Source organism: Dermochelys coriacea, chromosome 8, assembly GCF_009764565.3.
Source record: "Dermochelys coriacea isolate rDerCor1 chromosome 8, rDerCor1.pri.v4, whole genome shotgun sequence".
Taxonomy (NCBI): domain Eukaryota; kingdom Metazoa; phylum Chordata; order Testudines; family Dermochelyidae; genus Dermochelys; species Dermochelys coriacea.
The window spans coordinates 18,313,391-18,328,556 of record NC_050075.1 but is presented as its reverse complement, the minus strand read 5'-3'; the positions used below and the strand labels follow the sequence as shown (position 1 = coordinate 18,328,556).

At 46.5% G+C, this 15,166-nt stretch overlaps 1 protein-coding gene across 3 annotated transcripts in view; it reads right to left on the bottom strand.

Moving 5' to 3' along the window:
• The window catches only part of RBM27 (RNA binding motif protein 27), a 50,305-nt gene extending 49,470 nt beyond the window's left edge, over nucleotides 1–835 (bottom strand). For 2 of the 3 annotated variants that reach the window (XR_006283125.1, XM_043520209.1), the window contains exon 1: nucleotides 599–835. Coding sequence is in view for 2 of the 3 variants with exons in the window: in XM_043520209.1 (XP_043376144.1) it covers nucleotides 599–657 (59 nt within the window). In the remaining variant the exon portion in view is untranslated. The remainder of the gene's footprint in view (nucleotides 1–598) is intronic. The other variant, XM_038413115.2, reaches the window with a different exon arrangement.
• Between the last annotated feature and the right edge of the window lie 14,331 nt (nucleotides 836–15,166).

Genomic DNA, 15,166 nt, shown 5'->3' with positions numbered 1-15,166 from the left:
CAGTCCTGCGCTCGCACCACTTAAGAAAGGACAGTCTCTAGGAGAAGCTCTGCTTACGGAAAAGTATGAGCCAGCATAGGAGCGTGACGATACAGAAGCTACCGCATGAACTGGTTAGCTACTAGGCCCTGCCACTAACCCAGTACGTGGACATTCACGCCTCTGTCCCCTTGGCCTCCCCCGCAGCCCGCATGCCAGGGGCACAGCCCAGGGCACCTTTCGCACAGCGGGAATAAGGACATGGCTTCGCAGAAGCCCGGGTTGCCAGGGAGCTCGCCGGCCGAGCCCAGAAGTTTATTTGCGAGCCCGACTGGGGGGCCAGTGGTGGATTATCAGTTTTAGAGACAGCGGGCCACGCATTTCACACCCCCCCCCCCGAGTTTCCCGCCCCGCCCCATGATCACCCTCAACCCCCCTCCCCCCGCATTGTCTCCTGGGCCAGCAACAAGGCAGCCCCCACCCTCCCATCTCCACACCACCCGCCTCGCCCCCTGCGGCCTCCGGCCCACGCACGCGCCCAGCCCTCCCGGCGCCCGCCCGCCCGCCCACCCCTCCCGGGCCGCCGCCGCCGCCGCCGCCGCCCCCTCCCCTCACTCACATCGGCTCCAGTAACTTGGCCAGCCAGGTCTTGAGGGCGTCCACGTTCTCAATGATCATGGTGCCCCCCTCTGCTCCGCCCGGCGCCTCCGCTACACCATGGCCCCAGGCCCCCAGCGCCGGTTCGGACCCCGCCTCCCCCAGGGCAGTTACTCGCCAGCAGCCCCCGCCCGGGCCTAGTACAGGAACTAACCACTCGCACACAACGTAACCTGCTGCCGCCGGGGGCGGGACCTCGCTCACGGCCACCAATTACATGGCCGGGTATGCGCGAAGCCAGCCAATCGTAGCGGCGCAAAGCTGTTCGGCCCTGGGGTCACCAGGCAGCCAGCAGCTTAGGTCGAGCTAGCACGTGAACTCTTGGTGCAACACGGTAGGAGGGGGGGGGGCGCTCTTAAAGGGCCAGGCACTTCTATTTCCCACTCACCCCCGTCCCAAATGGGTGAGCAACAGCCGTAGTGCCCCCACCCAGCCCTGCCCCCTAGGGCAAGCCCCCCCTTCCCAGCCGAGCACCCCGGCCCATTGAGGGACAAACCTCCCCATTCCTCATCCCCTGGCCTATAGGGTGGGCGTCCCACCTTCCAGCCAGTCCCACACTGGGGAGCACCCTATGGGAAAACCATTCCACATTCCTCCCAGCTCCCTCGCCCCCCATTGGAGTGAGAGCTCCCTATTGTCACTGCCAGAGCCCTAGGGGCTGAGCACCTTACAATGCATCTTCACACTGGTGCACTGCAATCCTGTGCACACTGCTCTACTGCGAATCCTCTGCACAAAATGGCTTTCACGATTTTATTTTTAACAGGCCGCTACTGTCAGCAGTCACACACAGGGTGTTCAGGGTAGGGCCTGCAGAGGGCTGGGGATTGATTCCTCAGCTGGTGGCCTCCAGGGGAAATTAAATGTATAAAACCAGCAGGTACACTTGCAACTAGGTCACGAAGCCACTTATAGTTTAAAATACTTCCAGCTTCACTTGTTTCAGTTTTCTCTGGAAGGAATCCCCACAAGTCCATCCTTTTATGAATGACTGTGTTATCTTCAATTAATTAAGGCATAAAACAAAGAATCCTACTCTGATGCTATATTCAAGAGGACTTTGTATGACCTGGCTGATCTTTATGGGTCACATTTGTCTTTCTGAATTGCACACGCCAAATAAATACATTTGTCTTACAAGTGTGAATACGTAGAGGCCCTCTCATATATTTGTGATTATATTGCCCTGTAGTGGATGCCCCAAAACAGGATTACAAACCATAATAAAATACATATACTGCAGATTTTCTTGCAGCTCTAGTGCTGACCTTCTTTCAGCAGTATTAGATGTCTAAGTCTAAATTGGCAATCCAGTTGATTGCTTCAGGTGACGTGGAGTGGATGGAAGAAATATTACTGGGATATGACTGTTTGGGATATTGATTGATGAGGGGTGCTGTAATCCGAAGTCTGTTTCCACAGTCACAAATACAATTGTGTCTCAGTCCCCGATAATGGAGGAGGTAGGTGCAACGGCCATGTGATTTGCAGAGGTGATTCAGAGTAGACCATATTTTTATGGGAGTGAAAAGCTACTGAGTTCTTTGGTTGATCCTCGATGAGATATTTCTTTGGGACATTCACATCCTTCCACATTGTTCGCCATTGAACTTTGGGAGAGAACCCTGCGTCTTTGAATACTTGCACTGCAAGCCAAAAAGGTTTTCTGGATTTAAATCATAATCTGTTTATTATTTAGGTCTTCGTATATTGGAAGATATTTGTTCCTTTTAATACAGTGGAACTCTCACAGGATTCTCATTTTGTGAAGAACTTAAGGTGGACAGATTTGCACCAGTACAGGAAGCCACAATTTTGGAATTGATTTTACTGTACCCGTAATGATCTGCATGATAGTGTTAAATTGAGAATTGAAAAGTGATGTGTGGGACTGTTCACCCGTCCAGATGGGTGAACAGTATTCTGTGGTAGTGTGGACAAGGTATGTAAAGAGGTCCATAGAATTTTCACATTAGCTCTCCAGGTGATTCTTGCCAGTTTCTGGATGAGATTTAACCACATCTTTATTTTGTCATGTATATTTTTCAGGGGCTGTTATTGATATGTGAGGTTTAGGTCTAATGTCACACTAACATATTTCAGGATGGGATTGCTTCTTACCTGCTGGCCACAAAAGTCCATGAGCAGCTTCACCCTACCCTTTCGATTGATTAGATGGAATGCTGGGGCAGGTGATGATCATCTTCTCATGGTTTGTCCTATTATGGGTTAGAGCACAACCAATGTTATCAAATAGGCATCTGAACATCACTCAGTGAAGTCCTGGATCGAACAGCAATAGAAATAGTTACTCTGGTGGTAATGACCTTGATTGTAGGAAGAAAGGTCCTGAGTTTTAATCCTTGCTGACAACTATGAAGTCTGCAATACAAATAGTGACTGTGAAATCCAGGGTGGCAATGGAATAGTTACATCTTCCATCATTTTCATTAGTCTACAGTGTTTTCATTCACTTGTTTGTCTGTGGGCATACTAGCTGACAATGTCTGAACTATAAATGTGAGGAGATGAATAGGGACACTACTACACCTTAATGTCACTGAAATACCCTGGACTCAGGGAGATTCTGAGAAAGAGAAACAGGGAAAATGGTAAATAGTAAGACTACATGAATATGCATGTTGCATCTTTGTCGAAAAGATCATTAGGCTTGTTTTCACTAGGTATTCATGCTCAGCAAGATAGAAATATTTTTCAAATGTCACAGTTAAGCTTTACTAGGTTTTCAGTGTATACTCTTGAAACAGTAAATAAGTGAATACAGAACTGCTTTTGCCATATTTTTCTATAAATTTAGCTATTTAAATGAACAATTTAATGTCAGGGAAGATTTAAAATTCTCTCTCTGTTTGGTGAAGGAGAGACTAAAATGTCAGTTGTTTGATGCAGCTTCAAAACTATATTTTAAAAGGTATTAAAAAATTTTAAGATGCAACTAAGCTGTTGGAGACACATATCCAGGGTGTGATGCATTTCAGTTCATCAAATGACCAATTCTTAATGTCACCCCGTGTTCTATTTGCCCTCTGAGTACTTAAACCCTATCAAAAAATACATTTAGAGGAAGAAAATATTCGGTCTGTGGTCCCCCCACTTATGATTAATAAAGACGGTCTGACAGTTCTTTTACATTAGAAATTCAGATCCTCTTTAGTCTGGAAGACTCTTTGATGACTGGACACCTGGTAAAATGATGATTTCACTAGCACTAAACAAGAGAACGTTGAGGAGTTAGGCAAGGAATTAGTCAGACAAAACACTTTTTCAAATTCAGTGACTAATTAACAGTTTGAATAAAAGAAGCATTTGTCAGAGATGCAATACCCTCATACCTTCAATTAAGACATTAGGAGCTTTCAGTGTACATCCCTTATACCTCCTACTCGTTCTCCAATAAAACCACAGAAGATCAGATGTTATATTCCTGATATTTCTAAGATTAAAAAAATACTATCGGGAAAAATGAAAGAGTTAAGGCCTTTATACATCATAAAGAAACATAAAAAGAACAAGCCCAGTTGTTTTAAAGTCCTTTGGAGATCACTTTTAAAATAAGAATAGCGGTTAGAAGAATTGAAAATTGTGAAGCTAATATAATAAAGCTACTGGCACAGTAGCTTTAAAAATACCAAAGTCCAGAGTCTTCTCTGCCTTGCACCTTGTGTAGTCTGTTACACTTATGTAAATGGGAAGTAAACTGTTACTAAATCAAAATATCATTTTTGCACAGATTTAAATGTTGACACCCTACCAGACAGTGGAGACTCCAACTCTCGTTAATGGATACAAGTAATAACAATTAATTATTGGAGCCTATCAATTCAGCTCACACAGAATTACAGTATTAACTATTTGTAGGAGCCAGAAGAGGAGAGAAATACTAGATTCTTCTGTGCAAGGACTGTCTGTTTTGTGTTTGTACAATGCCTAGCACAATGGGGTCCTGATCCAGGACTGGGACTCCTAGATGCTACGATAATAAAAATAATAAATAATATTAATAAAGCAAAAAACACAGGCAGATTCTTATCAAATACAGAGTTCAATTTTTTTGCTGCTGAAGGTGATGCAGCTTCACCCATTTATACAAACAGAGAATTGGTTCATAGAATTAATAATTGCAACCTGGAAATAGAAGCCACGTGAAATAAGCCTCACATTTTGCATCCCCCCCAAAACAACAGCCAACCACCAATGAGCCCTGACTTTGTAAAGGATGTGCTGGAGAAGTCATTGAAAATGAAAGCTGTTTTCTACTTCACCTTACAAAATATAAAGTAGTACCAGAAAGATATTGTGCTTCCTCAAACTACTGGCTATAGTAAAAGACTTCTAGCTAAAAAAACAAGAAAGAAAAAATATGTATAACTGTGGAAGAAAAGAGAAAGCAGAAGCAGCCTTTGAATCAGAAATACTAAAAAATAAAACTTAGTCCTTATGTTGCATTTTAAATGTTCAAGTCTGTCTACAAACAACTTTTTTGTCCTTTTAGATTTTGTTTGAGAAAAACTTCAAACATTTGAAGTGTAATATAAGTGCTAAGTTGTATTATTTCTTATTCAGAGGCTGGCTATAGAATGTGAGGCTTATTTGTGCTGTTCTTTTCTTCCAAAGTTATACTACAGTATCTTATTTTTCTGGTCAAGCTCACTTCTTGGTTTTTTAAATTTTTTAAATGTTAGTGCTTTAATACTTTAAGTTTATGCTGCTAGTCTGTGACTAAACTTGCAGTCAATATTTTTTCTGGTGACTTTGTCAGTCTCAAAAGGACAGTAAACCCCAAATGGACATATATAATATCCATTTACCCCATTATCTTTGGGAAACCAGGCATATAAACAGATACTGGGTGTATTAACTTCAGCAACAATTGTATATCTCGTCATGCAATTCCCTTCAGGTTTGGATCTTTCAGACTTGAGAGAGTTTCACTAAGCAAAACTAATCAATGGTGTATGAATTTACCTTATCTTACAGCAGGGGTTCTCAAACTGGGGGTCAGGATCCCTCAGGGGATCATGAGCTTATTACATGGGGGGTCACAAGGTGTCAGCCTCCACTCCAAACCCCGCTTTGCTCCAGCATTTATAATGGTATTAAATATATAAAAAAGTGTTTTTAATTTATAAGGGGGGGGTCGCATTCAGAGGCTTACTTTGTGAAAGGGGTCACCAGTACAAAAGTTTGAGAACCACTGTCTTACAGTCTTATGATTTATGTCTTTGAGTTAGCAAACTTGATTCTTAGCCTTGGTCTACATTAGGAGTTGAGGTCGAATTTAGCAGCGTTAAATCGATTTAACCCTGCTCCCGTCCACATGACGAAGCCTTTTTTTTTCGATTTAAAGGGCTCTTAAAATCAATTTCCTTACTCCACCCCTGACAAGGGGATTAGCGCTGAAATCGGCCTTGCCGGGTCGAATTTGGGGTACTGTGGACGTAATTAGACGGTATTGGCCTCCGGGAGCTATGCCAGAGTGCTCCATTGTGACCACTCTGGACAGCACTCTCAACTCAGATGCACTGGTCAGGTAGACAGGAAAAGGCCCATGAACTTTTGAATTTCAATTTCCTGTTTGGCCAGCGTGGCAAGCTGCAGGTGAGTGCAGAGCTCATCAGCAGAGGTGACCATGCAGAGCTCATCAGCAGAGGTGAGCATGATGGAGTCCCAGAATCGCAAAAGAGCTCCAGCATGGACCGAAAGGGAGGTACGGGATCTGATCGCTGTATGGGGAGAGGAATCCGTGCTATCAGAACTCCGTTCCAGTTTTGAAATGCCAAAACATTTGTCAAAATCTCCCAGGGCATGAAGGACAGAGGCCATAACAGGGACCCGAAGCAGTGCCGCATGAAACTTAAGGAGCTGAGGCAAGCCTATCAGAAAACCAGAGAGGCGAACGGCCGCTCCGGGTCAGAGCCCCAAACATGCCGCTTCTATGATGAGCTGCATACCATTTTAGGGAGTTCAGCCACCACTACCTCAGCTGAGTTGTTTGACTCCTTCAATGGAGATGGAGGCAACACAGAAGCAGGTTTTGGGGACGAGGAAGATGATGATGATGATGATGAAGTTGTAGATAGCTCACAGCAAGCAAGCAGAGAAACCAGTTTTCCCGACAGCCAGGAACTGTTTCTCACCCTGGACTTGGAGCCAGTACCCCCCTGAACCCACCCAAGGCTGCCTCCCGGAACTGCTAGGCAGAGAAGGGACCTCTGGTGAGTGTATCTTTTAAAGTACTATACGTGGTTTAAAAGCAAGTATGTTTAATGATTAATTTGCCCTGGCATTCGCGGCTCTCCTGGATGTACTCCCAAAGCCTTTGCGAAAGGTTTCTGGGGAGGGCAGCCTTATTCCATCCACCATGGTAGGACACTTTACCACTCCAGGCCAGTGGCACATACTCGGGAATCATTTGTAGAACAAAGAATTGCAGTGTATGTTTGCTGGCATTCAAATAACATCCATTCTTTATCTCTCTGTGTTATCCTCAGGCGAGTGATATCATTCATGGTCACCTGGTTGAAATAGGGTGCTTTTCTTAAGGGGACATTCAGAAGTGCCCGTTCCTGCTGGGCTGTTTGCCTGTGGCTGAACAGAAATGTTCCCCGCTGTTAGCTATGGGAAGGGTGGAGGGGCTAGCCACGCGGTGGGGGGAGGCAAAATGCAACCTTGGAACGAAAGCACATGTGCTATGTATGTAATGTTAACAGCAAGGTTTACCGTGAAAAAGTGTACCCATTATTCTATAAAATGTGTCTTTTTAAATACCACTGTCCCCTTTTTTTTCCTCCACCAGCTGCATGTGTTTCAAGGATCACAGGATCTTCTCCTTCCCAGAGGCTAGCGAAGATTAGAAGGTGAAAAAAACGCACTCGCGATGAAATGTTCTCTGAGCTCATGCTGTCCTCCCACACTGACAGAGCACAGACGAATGCGTGGAGGCAGACAATGTCACAGTGCAGGAAGGCACAAAATGACCGGGAGGAGAGGTGGCAGGCAGAAGAGAGTAAGTGGCGGGCTGAAGAGAAGGCTGAAGCTGAAAAGTGGCGGCAGAATGATGAGAGGAGGCAGGATGCAATGCTGAGGCTGCTGGAGGATCAAACTAATATGCTGCAGCGTATGGTTGAGCTGCAAGAAAGGCAGCAGGAGCACAGACCGTTGCTACAGCCCCTGTATAACCAACTGCCCTCCTCCCCAAGTTCCATAGCCTCCTCACCCAGATGCCCAAGAATGCGGTGGGAGGGGGCCTCCAGCCACTCCACCCCAGAGGATTGCCGAAGAACAGAAGGCTGGCATTCAATAAGTTTTAAACTTTTAAAGTGCTGTTTGGCCTTATCCTTCCCTCCTCCACCACCCCTCCCAGTGCTTCTCTCCTCCGCCATCCCTCCCAGGCTACCTTGGCAGTTATCCCCCTATTTGTGTGATGAATTAATAAAGAATGCATGAATGCAACAATGACTTTATAGCCTCTGCAAGCAGTGATCGAAGGGAGGAGGGGAGGGTGGTTAGCTTACGGGGAAGTAGAGTGAACCAAGGGGCGGGGGGTTTCATCAAGGAGAAACAAACAGAACTTTCACACCGTAGCCTAGCCAGTCATGAAACTGGTTTTCAAAGCTTCTCTGATGTGCACCGAGCCCTCCTGTGCTCTTCTAACCGCCATGGTATCTGGCTGTGCTAACCAGTGGCCAGGCGATTTGCCTCAACCTCCCACCCCACCATAAATGTCTCCCCCTTACTCTCACAGATATTGCGGAGCGCACAGCAAGCAGTAATAACAGTGGGAATATTGGTTTTGCTGAGGTCTAACTGAATCAGTAAACTGCGCCAGCGCGCTTTTAAACGTCCAAATGCACATTCTACACCAATCTGCACTTGCTCAGCCTGTAGTTGAACAGCTCCTGACTACTGTCCATGCTGCCTGTATATGGCTTCATGAGCCATGGCATTAAGGGGTAGACTGGGTCCCCAAGGATAACTATAGGCATTTCAACATCCCCAACGGTTATTATTCTGGGAATAAAGTCCCTTCCTGCAGCTTTTGAAACAGACCAGTATTCCTGAAGATGTGAGCGTCATGTACCTTTTCCGGCCATCCCATGTTGATGTTGGTGAAATGTCCCTTGTGATCCACCAGTACTTGCAGCACTATTGAAAAGTACCCTTTGCGGTTTATGTACCCGCCGGCTTGGTGCTCTGGTGCCAAGATAGGAATATGGGTTCTGTTTATGGCCCCACCACAGTTAGGGAATCCCATTGCAGCAAAGCCATCCATTATGACCTGCACATTTTCCAAGGTCACTACCCTTGATATCAGGAGATCTTTGATTGCGTTGGCTACTTGCATCACAGCAGGCCCCACAGTAGATTTGTCCACTCCAAATTGATTCCCGACTGACCAGTAGCTGTCTGGCATTGCAAGCTTCCACAGGCTATTGCCACTCGCTTCTCAACTGTGAGGGCTGCTCTCATCTTGGTATTCATGCACTTCAAGGCAGAGGAAAGCAAGTCACAAAGTTCCATGAAAGTGCCCTTACGCCACTGGGAATCGTCCCAGACCTGCAACACTATGCGGTCCTACGAGTCTGTGTTTGTTTCCCAGGCCCAGAATCGCCGTTCCACCGCATGAACCTGCCCCATTAGCACTATGATGCCCACATTGCCAGGGCCCGTGGTTTGAGAGAAGTCTGTGTCCATGTCCTCATCACTCTCGTCACCGCGCTGATGTTGCCTACTCGCCCCGTTTCGCTTTGCCAGGTTCTGGTGCTGCATATACTGCTGGATAATGCGTGTGGTGTTTAATGTGCTCCTAATTGCCAAAGTGATCTGAGCGGGCTCCATGCTTGCCATGGTATGGCATCTGCACAGAAAAAAGGCATGGAATGATTGTCTGCTGTTGCCCTGACAGAGGGAGGGGTGACTGACGACATGGCTTACAGGGTTGGCTTACAGGGAATTAAAATCAACAAAGGGGGTGGCTTTACATCAAGGAGAAACAAAAACAACTGTCACACAGAATGGCCCCCTCAAGGATTGAACTCAAAACCCTGGGTTTAGCAGGCCAATGCTCAACGCACTAAGCTATCTCTCCCTCTGGTATTTCAGGGAGGACTGAATCTCCATTAAAGTTTTCAAGGTGCCCCTGACAGGCCTCACCAAAACGATTGTCAGCCGTTGATTCGCGGAGGGAGGGAGAGAGGGAGGGGGGAGCATATGAATACGAAACAAATCTGGGGTATTTCTTGTTTTGATCCACTCCATCTATCTTTTATATCTTTGGCTGGCAGCAGATGGTGCAGTAGGACTGCTAGCCATCCTCATCTCCTGCCTGCTCACCATAAGATGGTACAATAGGACTGCCTGCAGGACTAAAGAGAATGACTGGTCGAGTCACTCCTAATTTAGTCCCTGCACCCATGTCTGCCCAGATGCTCCTGACCGACCTTACTGAGGCGGCCAGGAGCACCTCGGACACGATGAGGATGGTTTTCAGGCCCATTGCACTGTCTGCTGCCACAAGGCAATGGGTTGCTGCTGCTGTGTAGCAATGCAGTACCATGTCTGCTAGCACCCAGGAGACATATGGTGACAGTGAGCTGAGCGGGCTCCATACTTGCCATGGTATGGCGTCTGCACAGGTAACTCAGGAAAAAAGGCGCGAAAGGATTGTCTGCCGCTGCTTTCACAGAGGGAGGGAGGGAGGGCCTGACGACATGTACCCAGAACCATCCGCGACAATGTTTTTTGCCCCATTAGGCATTGGGATCTCAACCCAGAATTCCAATGGGCAGCGGAGACTGCAGGAACTGTGGGATAGCTACCCACAGTGCAACACTCCGGAAGTCAACGCTAGCCTTGGTACTGTGGAAGCACTCTGCCGAGTTAATGCACTTAATGCATTTAGAGCATTTTGTGTGGGGACACACACAATCAACTATATAAAAATGATTTCTAAAAAAATGACTTCTATAAATTCAACCTAATTTCGTAGTGTAGACATACCCTTATTTGTTCCTTGCCTGAGCTTCAGGCAGGAATGGTATCTGAAGGCATAGGTTCCTTGAATTCTATGGCCATGCAAGGACTTGCCCAGACCTCAGTGGAAATTAGAACAGTTTGGGAAAAGAGACTATATGTAGTGCAGCATGCTCCAGCCTTGCTTCTCACATGCCCCTTCACCAGTGCTTGGAGCAAGACCAGTTTAGAGCCTTTACTCCAGCTCCACTGACCAGGAAGGACTTCTGCACAGGCAGTATTCTCAGGGAGCTGTTTCACTTTAAAGACCCCTTCCACTGCCAGAGTGGCGTTGGGGGTCTTAGTGTAAATAAGGGATGCCCACATCAAAATGCTACAGTGGCATAGTTGTGCTGTTGAAGCACTTTGGTGTAGACACCACCTATGCTGACAGGAGAGGTTCTTCTGTTGGCATAGGTCATCCACCTCCCTGAGAGTCTAGCACTGTGTACCTGGGTCAGTTTAACAACATTGCTCAGGGGGTGTGGATTTTTTATACCTCTGACCAATGTAGTTAAACCAACCTAATTGTTTAGTGTAGACCAGGCCTAAAAAACAGACCCAACACATTTGGACCCAGTCCAAGCCCCTTTGAAGTCACTGAGGATCTTTCTATTGACTTCAATGGGCTTTGCATCAGACTTCTTATTCTTGTCTCTACCTGTTATATATGCTGGTATCTCCTGTAACCCACATACCACCATGGTCCAGGCACTGTGTTTAGCTGTGCCAGACAGAGTTGCTTAGGCTGTAATGGAATCTTACATGCAGTCAAATATCTAAGTCAGTGTTTTCTAAACTTTTCCATGTCATGTACCAGGAGGCCGTTTGCAGCACAACAAAGGTGGCAAGATGACTACTCTAAAGAGGAATGGATACAAAAACAATTGGGCCAAACCCCATCCGCAACACAGTTTGTGATGGGACAGTTGGCCTCAGGCCTAGCAAAGCTCAGGCCAGAACATGACCCCAAGGCCTTCCTCTGAACATTTTAGAGGGTGACAAAGGCAGTAGGCTCAGAAAAGTCCACATGGGTGGCTTGGGTAGCACCACATCTGACAGGTGAGGGGCAGGAAGCTTACTGGGTGGTAAGCGATGATCAGGTAAACTCCTATCTGGTGGTAAATGTAGCAATCCTGGACAGATTAGAGGTGACTTCCAGACATACAGACAATAGTTTCAGGTAGAACTATTTCCACAAGGGGCACAACTGCAGGTAGTGACACAGAAATGACAAGATCTTGCAATGCAGGGGTTCTGCGCTAGGACCAGTATGATGGAGAAAGTCTTGGATCAGATCATCTTGGAGCAATTCTTGGAGGCTCTGCCCAGGGTGAGGCACTTTCAGTCAATCTTGGAGACAATGGAGGATGTAAGGGAAGAGGTGGAGCAAATTGAAGCCTTCTTTGAGACCCGTAATAGGACATGCTTTATCTCCATCTTCTGATGCCCCAGAAACCTCTCAGTCTGTCTAGTAAGTGGCAACTTTATGTGAATTTATGTACATTGCCATCACCAATGCAGTCTCATGCAGCAAAGTATTTACAATGCTTCTTGCCCTTTCCCACAGGTTGTGAGGGCACTCTGGTCTGGGAAGATTGTGTGAGGATAAATAACCTGGACTAACATTTCTCGAGTACATCTTTTGTGTCCATGGCGAGACCCATATTTACCCTAACATAAGAACAGCTATACTGGGTCAGACTAAAGGTCCATCTAGACCAGTATTCTGTCTTCCGACTGTGGTCAATGGCAGGTGTTTTGGAGGGAATGAACAGAACAGGTAATCATCAAGTGATCCATTTCCTGTCACCCATTCCCAGCTCTGGCAAAACCGAGGCTAGGGACACCATCCCTGTCCATCCTGGCTAATAGCCATTGAAAGACCTACCATGAATTTATCTGTTTATTTTTTGAACCCTGTTATAGTAACCCTACTGCAGAAATTGAGCTGGAGGTTCCGAGTTGGAGATCTTGACTGTGGTCGGGGTGGTCAAGCCTTGGCCGATACTTCATGGGAGAGAATGGTTGAGTTTCTCAGCCCTCATACAGCAGGGGCTAGAACAACCCAGCGCCAGAATGGTTTGAGGTCAAGTAGAAAAGGAAGTAAGAGGGCTAGAGGCTGGAGCAAGAACAGCAAAGGGAGACTGAGGGAGAGATCACGACCTCTCCAAGGACTGAGGGATCAGCCTAGAAAATGCCAACAAGAGTTGGATAACATAAGCACCACATGGGAAAATCATCAACCAACTAGTCTAGTCACATCTAGTGATGTTAGAACAAGAGACCACATTTGGATGGGGGCCAGGAGGAAAAGCAACAATGTCTGGTCCTGCAGGAAGAACTGGTCCAGGCCCAGATGAGGAAAATTAAACAGGATACCGTGGAGACCCAAACAGAGTCCCAAATTCAACAAGGTGTCATAGGGACCCAGCCTGGACTCTCCGTTAAACAAGCCAGCAAGGGGACTCAGACAGGGCTGACATTTACTTCTCATGGTGAGACTGAGGTAGAGAGTCTGTGTGCAGAGACAGAAAAGCCTAGGCACGCAGCAGCCCCAAAATCAAGGAGATGGAGATAAGACATTTTGTTGCCTCGTCATCCAGTTTTTTGTGATCCTTTTGTAGCTCTTCACAGTCTGCTTGGGACTTAACTATTTTGAGTAGTTTAGTATCATCTGCAAATTTTGCCACCTCACTGTTTACCTGTTTTTCCTGATCATTTATAAATATGTTGAATAGGACTGGTCCCAGTACAGACCCCTGGGGGACACCAATATTTACCTCTCTCCATTCTGAAAACTGACCATTTATTCCAACCCTTTGTTTCTTATCTTTTAACCAGTTACCAATCCATGAAAGGACCTTCCCTCTTACCCCATGACAGCTTACTTTGCACGGGCTGAAATTGTGGAAAAGCAGCATCACTTGCCCCATAACCTCAGCCATGCAGAACACAATGCCATCCACAGCCTCAGAAACAACTCTGACATCATAATCAAAAAGGCTGACAAAGGAGGTGCTATTGTCATCATGAATAGGTCGGAATATGAACAAGAGGCTGCTAGGCAGCTCTCCAACACCACTTTCTACAGGCCATTACCCTCCTATCCCACTGAGGGTTACCAAAAGAAACTACACCATCTGCTCAAGAAACCCCCTGGAAAAGCACAAGAGCAAATCCGCACAGAGACACCCCTAGAACCCAGAGCAGGGGTATTCTATATGCTATCCAAGATCCATAAACCTGGAAATCCTGGACACCCCATCATCTCAGGCATTGGCACCCTGACAGCAGGATTGTCTGGTTATGTAGACTCCCTCCTCAGGCCCTATGCTACTAGCACTCCTAGCTGTCTTTGAGACACCACTGACTTCCTGAGGAAACTACAATCCATCGGTGATCTTCCTGAAAACACCATCCTAGCCCCTATGGATGTAGAAGCCCTCTACACCAACATTCCACACAAAGATGGACTACAAGCCATCAGGAACACTATCCCCAATAATGTCACGGCAAACCTGGTGGCTGAACTTTGTGACTTTGTCCTCACCTATAACTATTTCACATTTGGGGACAACGTATACCTTCAAATCAGCGGCACTGCTATGGGTACCTGCATGGCCCCACAGTATGCCAACATTTTTATGGCTGACTTAGAACAACGCTTCCTCAGCTCTCGTCCCCTAATGCCCCTACTCTACTTGTGCTCCACTGATGACATCTTCATCATCTGGATCCATGGAAAAGAAGCCCTTGAGGAATTCCACCATGATTTCAACAATTTCCATCCCATCATCAACCTCAGCCTCGACCGGTCCACACAAGAGATCGACTTCCTGGACACTACAGTGCTAATAAGCAATGGTCACATAAACACCACCCTATATCGGAAACCTACTGACAGCTACGCCTACCTACATGCCTCCAGCTTTCATCCAGACCACACCACACGATCTATTATCTATAGGCAAGTTCTATGATACAACTGCATTTGCTCCAACCGCTCAAACAGAGACAAACACCTACAAGATCTCTATCAAGCATTCTTACAACTACAATACCCACCTGCTGAAGTGAAGAAACAGATTGACAGAGCCAAAAGAGTACAGAGAAGTCACCTACTAAAGGAGAGGCCCAAAAAGGAAAGTAACAGAACACCACTAGCCATCACCTTCAGCCGCCAACTAAAACCTCTCCAACGCATCATAAAGGATCTACAACCTATCCTGAAGGATGACCCATCACTCTCACATATCTTGGGAGACAGGCCAGTCCTTGCTTACAGACAGCCCCCCAACCTGAAGCAAATACTCACCAGCAACCACAAACCACACAACAGAACCACTCACCCAGGAACCTATCCTTGCAACAAAGCCCATTGCCAACTCGGTCCACATATCTATTCAGGGGACACCATCATAGGGTCTAATCACATCAGCCACACTATCAGAGGCTCATTCACCTGCACATCTACCAATGTGATATATGCCATCAT